A 15,453-nucleotide genomic window follows, 5' to 3' on the forward strand; every position below is an offset into this window, starting at 1 on the left:
TATTTTAATTAGTTTTAAGCCAATTTATTAATAATTATATAATTTACTTTAATATATTAGTATTATTTTTGTCCTTTAACCATACAGGGGCATACTATACACTGTATTACATTATGCAACAGTGTAGGGCTGGACTTGGCTATAAGTGAATTAGGCTGTCAGTAACAGTTCTCTGCACTGAACATATGAGTACAATAACAATTTCAGATCCACAGACTCATAACCTTGCATTGTAATTAGAGGCAGTTTACTTTTTAAACTGGTAATCACTACATCATTAAGGCTCATTAATCTCCTGTTTTGTTTGAAATACCCCACAAATCTTGAGTAACAAAAATAGCTCAAGTGACTGGCTTCTTGTCTGAATATGTTATCCAAATGTTAATTTATTTTTCTGAGTTTAAAGTTTAAAGGCCATTTCATTATTGCAGTTACTGTATCTTGGCCTGTTCTATGAAATGCTTTTTTTAAACTTTTCACTAGTAAAGACTTAGACATCAGGTGCTGTGAAGAGAACCACATTCATTATTGTTAAAAAAACCCAATAAACTTTCATTCCATTTTTGTAACAGCTTTTCAACCAATATTTTGGGCGTAGTTTATCAGATATCGTATTTTTCAAAGCTGATTTTGAAGTTAACAAGCTAGTGTATAAAGAGCAGAGCAGGTCAGGTCCATCTTTTGGTTTTTTTTTGCAGAATATTGACTTTAGATTTTATACTATTGTAGTGGTTTGATGGGTTTACTGAGACAATTATTAATTGTAGCAGTAATCATGAGGTTGTTCGTTGGGGCTTTTAGAAAATCAATCGTCAGAACAACTAACAACACACACACTGGTTCAATACATGAGATAGATTTATTAATATATTAATATAACTGTGCACCAAACATATACTAGTTTGCCTGGATACGAGCGGCAGACCTTACTGTGAGGGTTATCAATATACAAGGTATATAATCTCGAAGAGATGCAAACACAAAGAGATACACAACAGAGAATATATGTAAATATATAACGTTCGGTTACCAAATCGCTAATCAGTGTTATTACCCACTGTTACTCTAAACTCGGAAGTAAATACATTACTCATGAATTAAATTGATAACAACTTGTGTTGAGGTACAATTGAATTCTCGAGACGCAATGTAGAACATGGGGTTTACTTATCCACTGTGTATGGATTTGGAATTTCCCGGCACGAACACCAAACCAGCTGACAGGCTCTGTTGCAGCCTCTGTTCCAGCGGTTGTCCAATGGTCGTTGTCCCGGCGTCCTCTGGCTACCGGCCAACCAGGCAAGGTGCAGCCCAGAGTAGGACGGGCGGAGGAATCTGACTGCGGCACGCATGGCAGTCGTTGCTCCGAGGGGATCTATCAGCAGTCCGGCTGGCTAGTAGAAAGTCTCTATGCACAGAGTGTGACCGCGAGTCCTCACAAGTCACTCTTTTACCTGGGAAGAAGCTGGTTCGTTCCCGGTCCAGCGCTGCTTCTGAATAAGCTATTCAGGTTGTCGACGAGGGTCCAACTGTAGGCTGCCGTTGATCAAGCGGAGCATTCACATTGGTAGAATTCTGAGTACGTACTGGATCCTCGGCCTCGCGCTTAGAACAAAGTCCAAGTCCCTTTGCAGACAACAGCAATTGTCACGTGATTGTCTCTGAGGATGCGCAAAAATGGCCAAGGAGAGCCCCGATCTGAGCTTGCGCTCCCTTTTTGACCAAGACACAGATGTGTGCTGATTGGTTGAGAGTTTGGGGGGCATTGGAGACCTACGTGGTATTACCACGCCCTGCCAGTCCCTGATTGGTTGGTCAAGGTGAGATATAAGTCACTTACTCTTGACACTTAAGAATGCAGTCCAGATGTCCATTCGGCACTCCCTAGACTGATAGGCACCAATGGATGACCATTGATCATGATTGCCAGGCTTAGCTAAGTGCATCCCCGTCTGGGAGCTGTCCCTTATCAAAAGAAAACATCTTAAATCAGCCTGCATGAATACTTTCTCTGTGGCTGCACCACAGAGATGGAGGGTGAGATGGGGCCTCATTTAGGACCGCATACCAACGCTTAATTCTGTCTTATTAACAAGGATTGCCGCTACACTATTTAGACTATTGACTGATGATTTTAGAAATCAGGTGCTCTGAAGAGACCCACATCTATTTTTGTTAAAAAAAATGGTTAGCTTTATCTCTGGTGAATGAATTATAGAAAAACCTCAGTTGTAATGCATAATTAGGGACTATTTTGTTATTCATCCCTGATGCACTGATTACATAGTTTTCTTGAATAAGATGAGGTTTTAATAATAATAATAATAATAACATCACTTTGTTAACCCTTTACAATTTTATGCATTAGGAATTGCTTTTCACATATCCCAGCTTGCTCTCCATGAGACATACAGACACACAGATAGGGAGAGAGCCTGGGGTCAGAGCTCTCTCCCTATCTGTCTGTTTGGATTTTAGACTAATCCACAAGATAGTCAGATCATCCTGGATCCCCTGTGAATTCTACTGTGCCTTGAAAATAAGCAACATGAAATTGGTATTCTAATTTACAATCAAGGCATTTCATTTGCCATAAAGAATTGCTAGTTTATTTTGAATCCCTGTGTCAGACTGTTGTTAAAAGAAGAGGTAATGTATCCTAAAAAATGAATCACTTGAGAGTCAGTGCTGGAAATTGGGATTGGTGATGTCAGCTAACCCATGCTGTTGTGGAGCTTCGGAATATAGCTTTGCAGACTGACGCATTTCCATGTGTATAAATCATTCAAGATGTGATCCAGAAAGAAGTGATTGTCAAAAGTGACAAGGAATATTAAAATGACAGGGCAACCTGACATATTATTCACTTTATTTATCGTGTGTTTACCAAGCAGAAAAGGCAAAAATAAAGAGGGCATTTCCTGACAATCTCGTATCCTAATTGTAAGCTTTGAAATTTAAGTTAACAATTTAATTTAATTCAACTCAAAATACTTTATTCATCCTCAGGGGGACAATTTCAGAGGTAAGCAGTGCAACATACAACACATAACAAATAAAACAATGTTACTAAGGAAACATATATGCATAAAAACAACAAATGGAGCACAAAAGTGATTGAAAGTAACACTTTGTAACAGTATTTAAAAAAGCTATGAAAGCAGAGGCACATTGGAAGAGGGGACATTGACATCATATTCAGAAAAACTTCTTTACAGTCATTGTTTGCTAATCTGATGGCCTCTGGAACAAAGCTATATTTCCTTTTATTTGTCTTGCACTATGGACAGTTAAAACATCTTCCCGAAGGCAGAAGATCAAAGGACTGATGAAGGAGGTGAGATGGGTCTTCAATGATGGCACAGGCCTTCCTCAGGACCTGCTGGGTGTACAGCTGTGCCAGGGGTCTTAAAGGCTCACCAATAATGTTAGTGCTGAGGTGTACAACATTTTGAAGGTGGACTGAGATACATTTAAGATACATTGCTTGGGTGGCACAATTGTATGCTGAATTTTGAATTTTGAATTTTTTTTCCCAAAAGTGAGAAATGATTGCAAAAGATTTGGACTTGAATTTTTTCAAAACATTTTATCTTTCACTTGCTGTTTTAGATATTGCTGTTTTTGACAGCTACACTCTCAATAAAAGAGAAAAACACAAAGAGCTGTTTGAGTTCAAAAGCAGGCTCAAAGTTTTTCAGACCCTTGCAGTTCTTATAGTTTGTAGCTTTAAGTCAAGAAACTTTGAAGTAGTGATTAATACGTGTAATTTATACAACCTAATCAATGAATTCAAAACCAAAACCAAAAAGAAAGAATTGAAAAGAAAGAAAAATCAAAAAGTCATGATTACATATTTTTTAAACCCTTTGCTCTGTTGCTGAACCAAACCTAAATTACTTTTAGTGCACAAAAGTGCCTTAATGATATATTTGTAAGGCCCCTTAGTTAGGTAATTAATTTTAAGCAAATATTCAAACATGAAGACCAAAGGGGTTTAAAAACAAAGTAATGTTTAATGTTTTAATTCAAGGTGTAAAAACTCACAAATAAAGGAAGGGTATCAGTACTTCAAATGATTTACTATCTCTTTCAGCATGGCAATATCAATCATTAAGAAGTAGAACAAACTTTCGGGCTGCTGCTCCAAACTGAGCAGCCAGGCAAGGAGGTAACTGGTTAGGGATACTACCATGAGGCCAAAATTTACTTGGATAGAGGAGGAGAGGTCGCTGGCTGAGACTGGAGAAAAGTTGTATAGAGTATGTCACCTACATCACACTCACTCCACAAATGGGGGCATGTACAGTAAGGAATTAAAACAAGACATTGCAAATCATATATGGGGTTCCAAACAAAGTACCTTCTGTAAGTGATATCTGTGGCAAAAGGTGTTGTCAGACAAGAGCAAATTGGAACTTTATGGTCAAAAATCAAAGTGTAAACCCAGCATAGTGTAGCATTTAATCAAAACCATTCCAGCTGTCAAGCATGGTGGTGGCAGAATTGTTATAGTTCTGTTTCTCATCAGCAGGGACTAGGAAGCTTGTCACTGTTGATGGTAACATACAGTACAGTAGATTGAGCAAAGTTCCAAATCTCAGCAAATCTTAGAGAAAAGCCTGCTTCAGACCTAAAACTGAGACAAAGCTTGACTGTTTCAGAATGACCGTTATCCACAGCTACACTCGAGTGCCTTAAGAATCAGAAAGGTAATGTTCATGAGTGGGTCAGTTGTATTTCTGACTTGAATCTTATTGAGAATCAGTGGGAAGCTTTGAAAACTGCTGTCAATAGAGAGAGTGAGCAAATATGCCAAATATAATGGGTCCAAACTGGTGTGCAACATTGTAAGAGATTTACCTCAGATAATTTCTTTCAGTTTTTTCTCTAAATTAAGCTGACAGTTACTGTGATTCATCTTACCCTTGCAAGTCTTCAGTTTGAGCATTCAAGTTTGGAATACACATTAGCACACCCATACAGGTATAATAACACAAAATTAAATTGCCTTCAAAACAGAGTATTTTCTAGAAACAGATTATGAGCCCAGACTATTATGCACTATAGTTTCATTTTTAGAAACATCTAGTCCAGCACATTAGGAACACATGGAAACAGTCCAGGTTGCTGGTGAACCCTAGATGTCTCAGTTCTGTTACTAAGAGTCACACTACCAGGCAGCATTCCTTGTCACAGACACCAACTTTAGATGATTTCTGACTCAATCCAAGAAAACACTGTAGTCCATGACCTTTTTCTACAATGGCATCCATGACAACCAATCTTCCCATTGATTAAGTTTATTATTATAACACTGAGAGCTGTGCATGTTTGTTTGTGCACAAGATATAATAGTTCTAAAACTATCCCTTTTTATCCTATAGTGATCAATGTCACTTTATGTCACTACACATTTAATTTTAATCAAAACACAGATACTGATCTATAAATGTATAAGGTAAGGGTCAATAAAACATTCAACATTATTGATCCTGAGCCATTATCAGGCCCCACATTAGTGGAATGGCTTCCCGAACCATCCATCATTATGTGTTGTCAGTATGTGAAACTGATATTAGTGACCAGTGACTTTGTTATTAACCAGTGCTAAAGGATATATGGGAGGTTTACAGTATCTGTCTTTTCTTAAAAAACAGTGCACAGAAATTTAAAGTTAAACTGTCATTGTCCTTCAGTAAATTGAGTACTAAAGGCAGGGATAAGCAACAAAAGAAAGAATTAAAAGGAAAACAGGAAAAAAGGTTAATTTCCTAAAAAATATATTCTTGCTTGAGTTCAAGACCTTGGTTTCCTGCAGTATTTGCATGGAGTTTGTAAGTGCTTCCCCTGATCATGTGGGTTTTTGCAGACATACTGTACTGGAAGTTTTACCGGCTTATGGGAAATGTGACCATGGAGTGAGTGTGTGAATATTTGTGTCTGCCCTGCCATGAACTGGTGTCCTGTCCCACAGTGTATCCCTCCTCCTGCATGTTAAAGCAGTTACAAAATGGATAGATTTCTCACTTTTCTTCAGACTTTAAACTGATCTGTTGTGTTTGAATCTTTATGGTGGGTTTTCTAACACCTGTCATAAACATCCTTTGCCTAATAGATAGAATTAATCAACCAGAAATCTTAGAATATAATTTGATGATGTAGTAATTGATCAAAAAGCTTTTTTGTTAGAAATTGGTTCTCCAACAACTGTTTGATAATTGAGGTTGTTAACTGCAAATACCTGAATTCGGAAAACCAGCTGGTAAAATTCAGCTGGCTAATAACAGAGACAAGCATGTGCTGTATTTGGTCATATGTACATACTGTGCTGTGTACAGTACATATTCTCTTCACCTTACATATTTACAGGCATCCTGCCTTGTTCTCCTTTTAATAGCTGGTAATGTCATATCATGTAATGTAAAAATACAAGATAAGAGTGTGTCTTCCTAAACATTATGGCAATATGTTTATTCTTTTTTTCTTCAAATTCATAGCATTATATGAATCAACTGTGACTGGTAAATTCTTGTTGACAAATATTGCTTTGGACAAGGAAGGTTTAATATTCCTAGAATGACAAACTATGTGAAAAGCTAAAAAAGTGCTTTTAAAAATATCTCAAAAAGACCTTAATGCTTGTGACAGATTTAATCAGGATTAAGCTCTATGTAAAACGTTTACAGTATATTGTGTAAGTTGTGAGCTGATACTATTTACAGTATACTGTGTAAGTTGTGAGCTGATATTATTATCAGAGCTACTATTTATGTGTTTGCTATCTAGTGATGGAGAACTAAGATTGAAGAAAAAAACATTTCTCATTCTTTATTCCTTTAAAGATTTTGATCTCTGTGCAAGCATGCCTGTGTGGTTGGCACGTAATTCTCAGTGGGAGAGTGACCCAAACACAGGGGTTGATGGTGAAAACAGGTGGGTGGTTTTATCTGCTGACAAGATTGGGTGGTGATGTGAATGGATAGAGTGCAAAAGGTAAAAGTCCAGGGAAGAGGACAAAAGCAAAACAAAACACAGCAGGAACACTGGATAAAATTCAGGTGGCGAGATGAATAACAGGGGGGGGAATAATGAAAAAATAAACAGACCAACAAGGATTTGGGGAAAATAGACAAAGTTAGCCTTTTAATAGGTTCACAAGTTTGCTTTAACAGCAGGCTGCAGAGCGTCGTCATTCAGTTAAGTCTTAAAACAAGACTAATTAAAACTCTTTAAACCCCTCCTTTTATACCATGGGGTGACTTGGCCCCTCCTGTTAAGAAGCTAAAACATTTCCATTTTCCATCTGAATGATGACACAGCAGTATTACAACACGGTAGGCAAATATAAAATAATAAAATATACACATATAAGTAGGACAGATTTTTTTCAGTGAAATAATTAAGATTACACCTTCCCTCTCTAATATAATATTAATATAGTATAATATTATCGGCAACTTCAAGACACTTTTTTAATGTTATGCTGAATAATGTTATCTTTTATTAGTTATATTTGGTAGTTTAAACTGCTCCTGAGGTAGTGAAGATATACACCCTCTTTGGTTTGAGTGCTGTGTGCCCAGTTTGTAATGGCAATTTGTAATGAAACTAATGCCCCATTAACCTAAATTTCTCTTGCTATAGTAGATTTGAGAAGACTACAGCCAAGGGGTTTGCTCCTGAACTTTAGCCTCACTGATTTATAGAGATTTTGTTTTGTAAACATTGGTTTTAGTCTTGGACATTCAGAGTTGCTCAGGAAAAGGCCTGACTTCACATACAGTACAATACACTATGTCTTTACAATAATCAATCTGAAACTGTTTTCATTAATATCACTAATATGTAATACCGCGGTAGCCAGTTTCTAATGAGATGCTTTAAGGGTTGCGAGGGGTTACATGTTTAATAGTGAATTTATCAAAATAATTAAGTTGTAAATAGATACTGTTTTCCTGATTCTTGTTCACATATGTATTTTATTAGGAGCTGACAAGAAGCTGAAAGGCTCAAGATTGCATATTAAGTTCAATTATGTACGGTAGCAGTAAGGGCAAGTAGAACTGAAATCAGAAGACATGGATATTTGCCCCAGGAATCAGATTTGGAAACTTTTCCTCACATGTCTCCTGGGGATACTGTACATACTGTACTAGGACAACATCTATTTAACATTGACTATCTATTGGCAAAATCTTCAGACATTATGGTGTATTCTGCTATGTTAATGCTAGATGCATTAACATGTATTTGACTCTTTCTAGCCTTTATTATTGCTCTACCCTGTTTTCTGTGATTTCTAAGACTACACTGACCAAATTGCAGTTTTTAAAGCACAGCATGTAGAATCTTGAGTCTCAGTCTGATGTTCACATTACCTCTACTATAGAATCTTTGCACTGGCTTCAAAGCTGAGTCTATAATTGGCAATAAAAATCTACTTAAGATTTTCGAGACATTGAATGGCATGTTTTTCTCTTTCATTTCATCTTCAATCTTTGTTGGTTTGCTGAATGTCTCTTAACTGTCCTCAAGACCACACGGCAGACCACAGGTCATGAAGCCTTCATTGTCTATGCAACCTAATTGGAATGCATTTCCAAATAGTATTAGAGAAGTGACTCATTTCATTATTTTCCACCTAAAAACATTTGTTTGCCTTTTATGAATATTTATTTTTATGCTTTTTTTCCAGTGTCATTATGTCCAACACTTTTGGATGTCATTGAATGGTACCTCAGAAAAATAAAGTGGATTGTTCTTATTACTTGAAATAATTTTCATAATTGTGTGCATAATCATTTTAAATTCCCACATGTCAACTCCAGCAGGCATTTTAGCCCTTTCTAAATGTCTAGAAAGAAGGGAAAATACTGTTCTGTTCAATGTTCTGTCTACATTTTGTTCCATATAATAACAGTATAAGTTTGTGCTTCTGCATTTTTTGTTATTCAGTCCTTAAAATCAGGTTACACAGATGGAAGGCCGAAGACTATAACAACTTATTTTGTGAACACTGGATTCATGTTTTATCATTTTTGTATTATAGACTCCAACATTGTAGATGTAGATTTGCTGCATGTGATTTAATATTATTGGTACTTAGCTCGGCTTTTCATATGAATGAAAGACTTTTGCAACATATTTGCAAGACCTGAGTACACCATCATAAAAATGAAATTAAACTTTTATTTTTCACTCCAAACCACAGTTTTGGATTAGATATATGGAAACTATGAAAGAGAACAAACAAAAGATAATTTTTTCCCTTATTAATGAAAGGGTCCTTACGAAAGAGAAAATAGAAAAAAGCTTTCAGAACTTAATGATGAGCTTCATTTTATGATATTATTTATTCCTTTGTTTTGCTAAATTACACAGGGAGGCGTATTTACCTAGAATAATAATTACCACATTAACAAGGGTGTCCGAGGAATCGATCTTTTGTTCCCCAGAAGAGTGAGAGTTAGCAATAGTCATCAGCAGCGACTGACAGCACGCATTTGTGAAAGGTCATATTTAAATACTGAATAATGCAAAAGCTTTACAAATGTTTCACAAGAAACAAATATTAGACTTTATTAGACGTTCTGCTTACAACACATGTCGTAGCTATTACTGTTTCCGTTTAGTCTTTAAAGTATTAACGCGTACATCCAAGCATTCTTTTGATTACAAGTACACCGCATTAAAAACGCTTCAGCACCGCGGACAGCTCCCCCCTTTACAACATATAAAGCATAACTGTAGCACCAATGATTAATTCACAGAAGCAAAGCGCAAGTGTTTTCAAGCGATGTTTCTTATTCCAAAAATTAATACGCTAGGGAAGTCATGTAGAAGGAGAAGAAGGTAAATTGTGTATGCTTTTGAAAACTAAAAACGCTACCTATTGTACCTACTGTACTATCAGTAGGTATTTCTGTCACCGAGAGACCATGGGTATGTTATACCTCAAAAAGTTTTTGCAGTTTAAAATGCCCTAGATTTTACATTTAACAAACTTTTATTTTGGTGAATTACTTCGTGCATCATAAACTAATGTTGTTCGAAAAACGGTGGTTATTTTATTGTCTAACGATCTTAAAGTTATTGTACGTCAGTCTTTATTTCTTCTTAAATATCTCGGAAAAATGTATCTTGTCATTCCTAGTTCTTGTGACTCACAGTCCCTGTATTAGCAACTTTTTATCTTTCTGTAGGTTGCCAGTCTTTAGCTCTTGGCTTACGCAGTTACAGGCTGTCTCATGGGCTAAGGTTTGTCGAGCCCTCCGGGAAAGTAGAGGTGAAATCTCCTCTTCGCAGTAACCTTCTAAAAGCAATCATAAAGTCGACCGCATTTCACTGTCACTTCAAGACGGTCTTTTTACCGGCAAAATCTGATATCGCTTGTATTTATGTTGTGCTCAAACGGTGTCGTCCAATTTACAAGCAGTTTATGCACCTGCACTGACGTCAAAGGAGCTATCTTGGATGTATATAAACATTCTGCAAGGAGCTTTCGAGTCAAATCGCCATCAAGCAGGACTTTTCAGAGATCTGGGTGGTATATCTCCAGCCCAAAAGACACTTCTGACAACGTTTAATAAAGTAAGTAGATTTTTTTCCCGTTTATACTTATTTCGAAAGTAATACGTTTGTTAACTTGCAAAAGGTTTAACTCTCTCTATCAATTAAAAAAAATTAAACCGAGACGTAAATATTTATATAATTTTTGACCTGTGTTATATACAGTACCTTAATTTTTAATTAGTTTAAAAAATTGAATGAAAAAGAAACTTAAGCTTTCTAAAATGCTTACCACTGCCAACTAAATACAATATCTAGAAGAAACACCACAAATGAAAATGTTTATTCCATCTAACCCAGTAGAAAAGAATCTCAATTAACAGTAAAGAGCTGTCCAGGAACTAAAAGTGAAAGGCGAAACAATTTTCAAATGATTCAGTCTTACACAGGAGTTGTCTGACAAAGTTCGCTTGTTATGCTCAGTGTGATAACTACAATGTAATATAACGCACTTTTCTTTTTACTTTAGGTCTATAAAATACCTTGCATTAATTTATTGTATTTGCATTTCATTGTAACAGTGAACTTTAATACTTGATATTCAGTCTTGATTCAGAACTTTAATACTTGATCCATGAATAGGCATTTGTAGTTGCCCAAGGAATATTCTTGTTTTCCATGTTCATTATTTATAAATACGATTAAACATATATTACAGAGTTAAATAATGAACTGTTTAACGTGAAGGATTGTTCTCTAGTAGCGATGCACTTTGTTTATGTTTTTTTCTGGTGCCTATTTGGGAAAAATGATTGCATTTGAAAATACTTAGCTTCAGTTTTAGCGGTATGGAATGTTTTTAAGGTAAAAGTGAGATATTTTTCGTTGCACTTTATCAAACTAACAATAGATCATGATATGTGTAAGTAATTCTAAAGTTGTATTATACCACGACATAATTTTTTTCTGGACCGTTGCGTTAGACATTCATTCATAATGCACTTCAAAAAACGGAAAGGCACAGAATGCAATGTTTTGTTTTGTCTTAAATTAGTATAGTAATATAGTAATTCCTCACCCTGATCCTGTGGAATAGTTATGTCGTTCACTTTTTGTTCTTAATCACAGGCTAATGAGTTCATGATTTGTAAAATGCTTACAGGTCTTAAAGTTTATGCTGGGTTTTGTAATTGGTACCAAGTCAGTCAAAACTGTTGTTATTCAAGTATATTGCCTAAAAGTTAACCAGATGGATCTCTGCTGAAGCAAAATAAGAAAAGCAATCATTCTGGGAGTGTATGATACATTGTCAATACCTCCTATGTCTGTTCATCATATGAGCCAGATATAAGTTACGTTTATAATTTATAGCTATATGTTTATCACCCAATTGCTGGAAACAATGTACTTGAAGTAAGGAGTAAACCAAGAGTCTAAACAGGCAATCAAACCAAGTAAAGGGATCAGTGAGCATCAGATGGTGCATTGGTGAGTCAGAGCTCAGTTGGAGCAACCTCCAAGCAGGTTTGGAAACCAGCAAACTAAAGGCATTCACCCTTATTTTATTAAGTCAAAGTTTGTATTTCTCTTTTTCCTGCTGCAGGACTTTATTATTCAAGAGTCATCCAGTATGAAGACAACTCCTCTGGTCCTGTTTATTGCCACCATACTCCTCCTATCACACATATCTCCCAGTGTCTGCCGTCCACGTGACATGAATGTCTTTGATGGTCACGGTATTAAGAGCCAGCTTGATGAAGTCTTGCTGAAGGCTGGCGACAACGCAGTTTCCTACCTCATGGGAGAGAAGATACTGAGGTATTTGCAAAAGAACCCGAGGTTCCAAAAGAGTCTCGCTCAGTTGCCACCAGACTACTACCAGCTTGTGAGCCCATTCTCCACAGAGGGCCTGGGTCACCTGGCACGCATGTTGCCACTCTTGGACAGTGAGCGCTCAGACGACCAGACAGAGATGTTCAAGCGATCTGAAGACCCACCAATCTCCATCGATCTCACATTCCATCTTCTAAGAAATATGATCGAAATGGCAAGGATCCAAAGCCAGAAGGAGCAAGCTGAACTCAACCGCAAATATTTAGATGAGGTTGGCAAGTGATAGTTGAAATTGTCAGCATAGAAAAACAGAAAGGTTCTCACCAGTAAGTGAACAGCCCCTGCACTTCCAGATCCATGTCCACAAAGATTTGTGTTTATTGGGTAAACCATAAAATTCCATGTCATTTGTATTATTTTATATGCTGACCTTTGACATACCATCTTTAGAGAGCTGGTTATTATGAAAATTAGTGTGATACGATTTTCCATCTTCATATCTGGTCGTGGACATATCATGGAGACACATACCTGTACTCCAGTTTAAGAAATGGAAACATACATTATACATTGCATTCCTCCAATAAGAACAAAGACTAAGATCATGACTGCTGATAATATTCCCAAAAAAACTTAGTTGGAAAATTTTAGACAGTTAGACATTCTGAGGCCCCTTGGCAAGGTGTTCAGCCTTGATGTTTATGTGATTGAAAATGTGATGATGAAGTAAGTTTGTTATTATTAATGCATGCAATGCTGGGTAATTTGAGGAAACATCAGCAATTACAATGATTGCGTAAAAAGGGGGGGCTGGTTAGATGAAAGTATTGTTCTTAAGCTTTAAATCCACCTTACCCCCATTTGATTGTAAAGGGCAAAAGTTAAAGTAAAGGGAAATAAATGAATAAAGGATAATTGTATTTCAAAACCACCTCTTTTATATTTGTACGTTATATTTCTACAAACATATTATGCTTCGTGTAACCTCTTTTTCTTGAAGTGTCTACAGTTTAGCTGGTTTCCAAAAACCTAGCTCCCTAGAACTTTTGACTTTGATCTCAACATGTTCATTTGCATTGACAAACTCCTTTATAAGCCTTGGATTTTATTTCTTTAAAATATAAGAAATATTAACATGCACACAGACTATGTGTACTTTGTAAATCAGGCTCTGCGGTTTCTTAGTCTCTCACTTTAGTATTACATTACATGGTCCAAGAATATGGTGAAAATGAAAGAAAAGGTTGGTCTTACAAGTACAGGTAATTGCGTCACGGACAGCAATTTTTGCCACTCAGTAGGAGCTTTTCACCTGAAGGAGGTCTGGTGGAAAAATGCTTATGTGATGAAATGAAAATGTAATAAGTAAGCTTATTATTAATGCATGCAAACTATCTTGCATTATCTACTGTATATTGGAAGAAATGTGCAAATCGGTGTTGAAGTTCCACTATTTCATTGTGAGAAAGGTGGTTTAAATTGAGAAAAACAGTCTCTGGCTACAAGGACTGCACTCTTTGTTCCTTAGAGTAAAATCTATATGAAACCGTTGCTGAAGGCTATAAGTGTTTCCAGAATGAGGATAAAAACCTTTTTTCTATATTTAGAAAAATCTACAGATCATCTCCATTTGTCTCAGGATTACATGTATTTTTGGAAATGCAATTTGAGGCTTATTCAAGCCTGATCTTATTTATACAAAACACCCACCTTCCTTAGAATGAAAGGCACTAGTGGGTTTCATGGAATAACCAGGTATAATGTTTGCCATTCACAATGGGAAACTCATCCATCTTATCCTTGAGTTATGATGACGAAATCTAGCACCCACTCTGTTCTTTATCAATCCTTCTGTTCCACCTCCAAGAGACAGGTTGTCTGTATGTCTTTGGGAATTGAACACGTTTGTATTGTATTGGGCATGGTGCCTGGTGGTGCCTAGGGCTTCATGGTGAGAATTTTATATTTTTCTTGAACAAAACTATTTCAGACACCATCTCCCTTATACCCAGTGTCATTACCTTTTCATTAGACCAATGCACTTTTCAAATGTCTTTAAGAAGCATGCTTGTGATGAAAAGAAAAACCGTTTGTGAAATGTTTTACTGAATCATAATAAATAGAGCATTCATAAACAGTTGTTTAGCGGTAAAAAAGCTTTTTGCCATTTATATTTTGTAATAAAAAAAATCTGAAACAAATGTACATGAACTGTGTCAAGATCTATTAAATTGAGACACTGTAATAAAGGAAAATATTCTGCTTACTTGTCAGGGTAGGTTGATGTCATCTATCTGTCTTAATCTGTGGAGAAAACCTGCAGTTGCAAGGATATAAAGTAAAGAACCTGCTATACATGAGTTCTCACAAATATAGTTTCACCTCAGCAGAAATGTCGAAAGGAAGAAGAACATTACCAGCAACAGCACTCACAAATATTCCAAAACAAAATTATATAGTTACAGAACTGTATCACTGTATGCGATTCAATTGCTAAACTTGGGACCTATTGTATTCTTTGTGTAGCTGTGTCACTGTACATCCAGCACCAGAGCTTTTCCTCAACTAAGGCCAATTAATGGTTTAAGGGAATCGTAATGGAACAAATTCAAAGAGCTAAGTTATAAATTATAATTCAGTAGTTGATGTCAGAGGGAGTAATTTTATGAGAGATATTTTTGACACTTTGGCATTGTGGTGCAGTGCTGGTGCCCTGGGTTTGAATCTGGACCTGGTGTGCTCTCTGCAGGGAGTTTGTATGTTTTCTCTATGTTCATGGGGGTTTCAGTGAATGCTCTGGTTTCCTCCAACTGTCCAAGGACACAATGGTTGTTTAATTAGCTTCTGGTAAAATTGGATTTGGTGTGAGTGCGTTTTTGTGTCTGTATGTGCCCTGCAATGAAGTACAGCATATTGGCGTCCTGTGGAGGATGTGTCCATTGCTAGTATTTGATATACTGGAGTGGCAGTTACTGACATTACACAACATTTTTTTCAAACCCTGATATTTCTGCATTGTCTAAGGAGATTTAAAATTTAGTCAGTGGCTGTTCTTAAACCTTATTGGGGCTGACTTTTTAAGTCAAACAAAATAAAAGCATTACAGAA

At 36.4% G+C, this 15,453-nt stretch overlaps 1 protein-coding gene across 1 annotated transcript; it reads left to right on the forward strand.

Moving 5' to 3' along the window:
* The first annotated feature begins 10,220 nt into the window (after window positions 1-10,220).
* Window positions 10,221-14,659, forward strand: uts1 (urotensin 1). The gene is made up of 2 exons (XM_015344158.2): window positions 10,221-10,593; window positions 12,116-14,659. Exons 1-2 carry the CDS (start codon window positions 10,477-10,479, stop codon window positions 12,626-12,628), a joined length of 630 nt encoding a protein of 209 aa, XP_015199644.1. The 5' UTR covers window positions 10,221-10,476; the 3' UTR covers window positions 12,629-14,659.
* Window positions 14,660-15,453: the final 794 nt, after the last annotated feature.

This window comes from Lepisosteus oculatus, chromosome 2 (assembly GCF_040954835.1).
Source record: "Lepisosteus oculatus isolate fLepOcu1 chromosome 2, fLepOcu1.hap2, whole genome shotgun sequence".
In the NCBI taxonomy this organism is placed as follows: domain Eukaryota; kingdom Metazoa; phylum Chordata; class Actinopteri; order Semionotiformes; family Lepisosteidae; genus Lepisosteus; species Lepisosteus oculatus.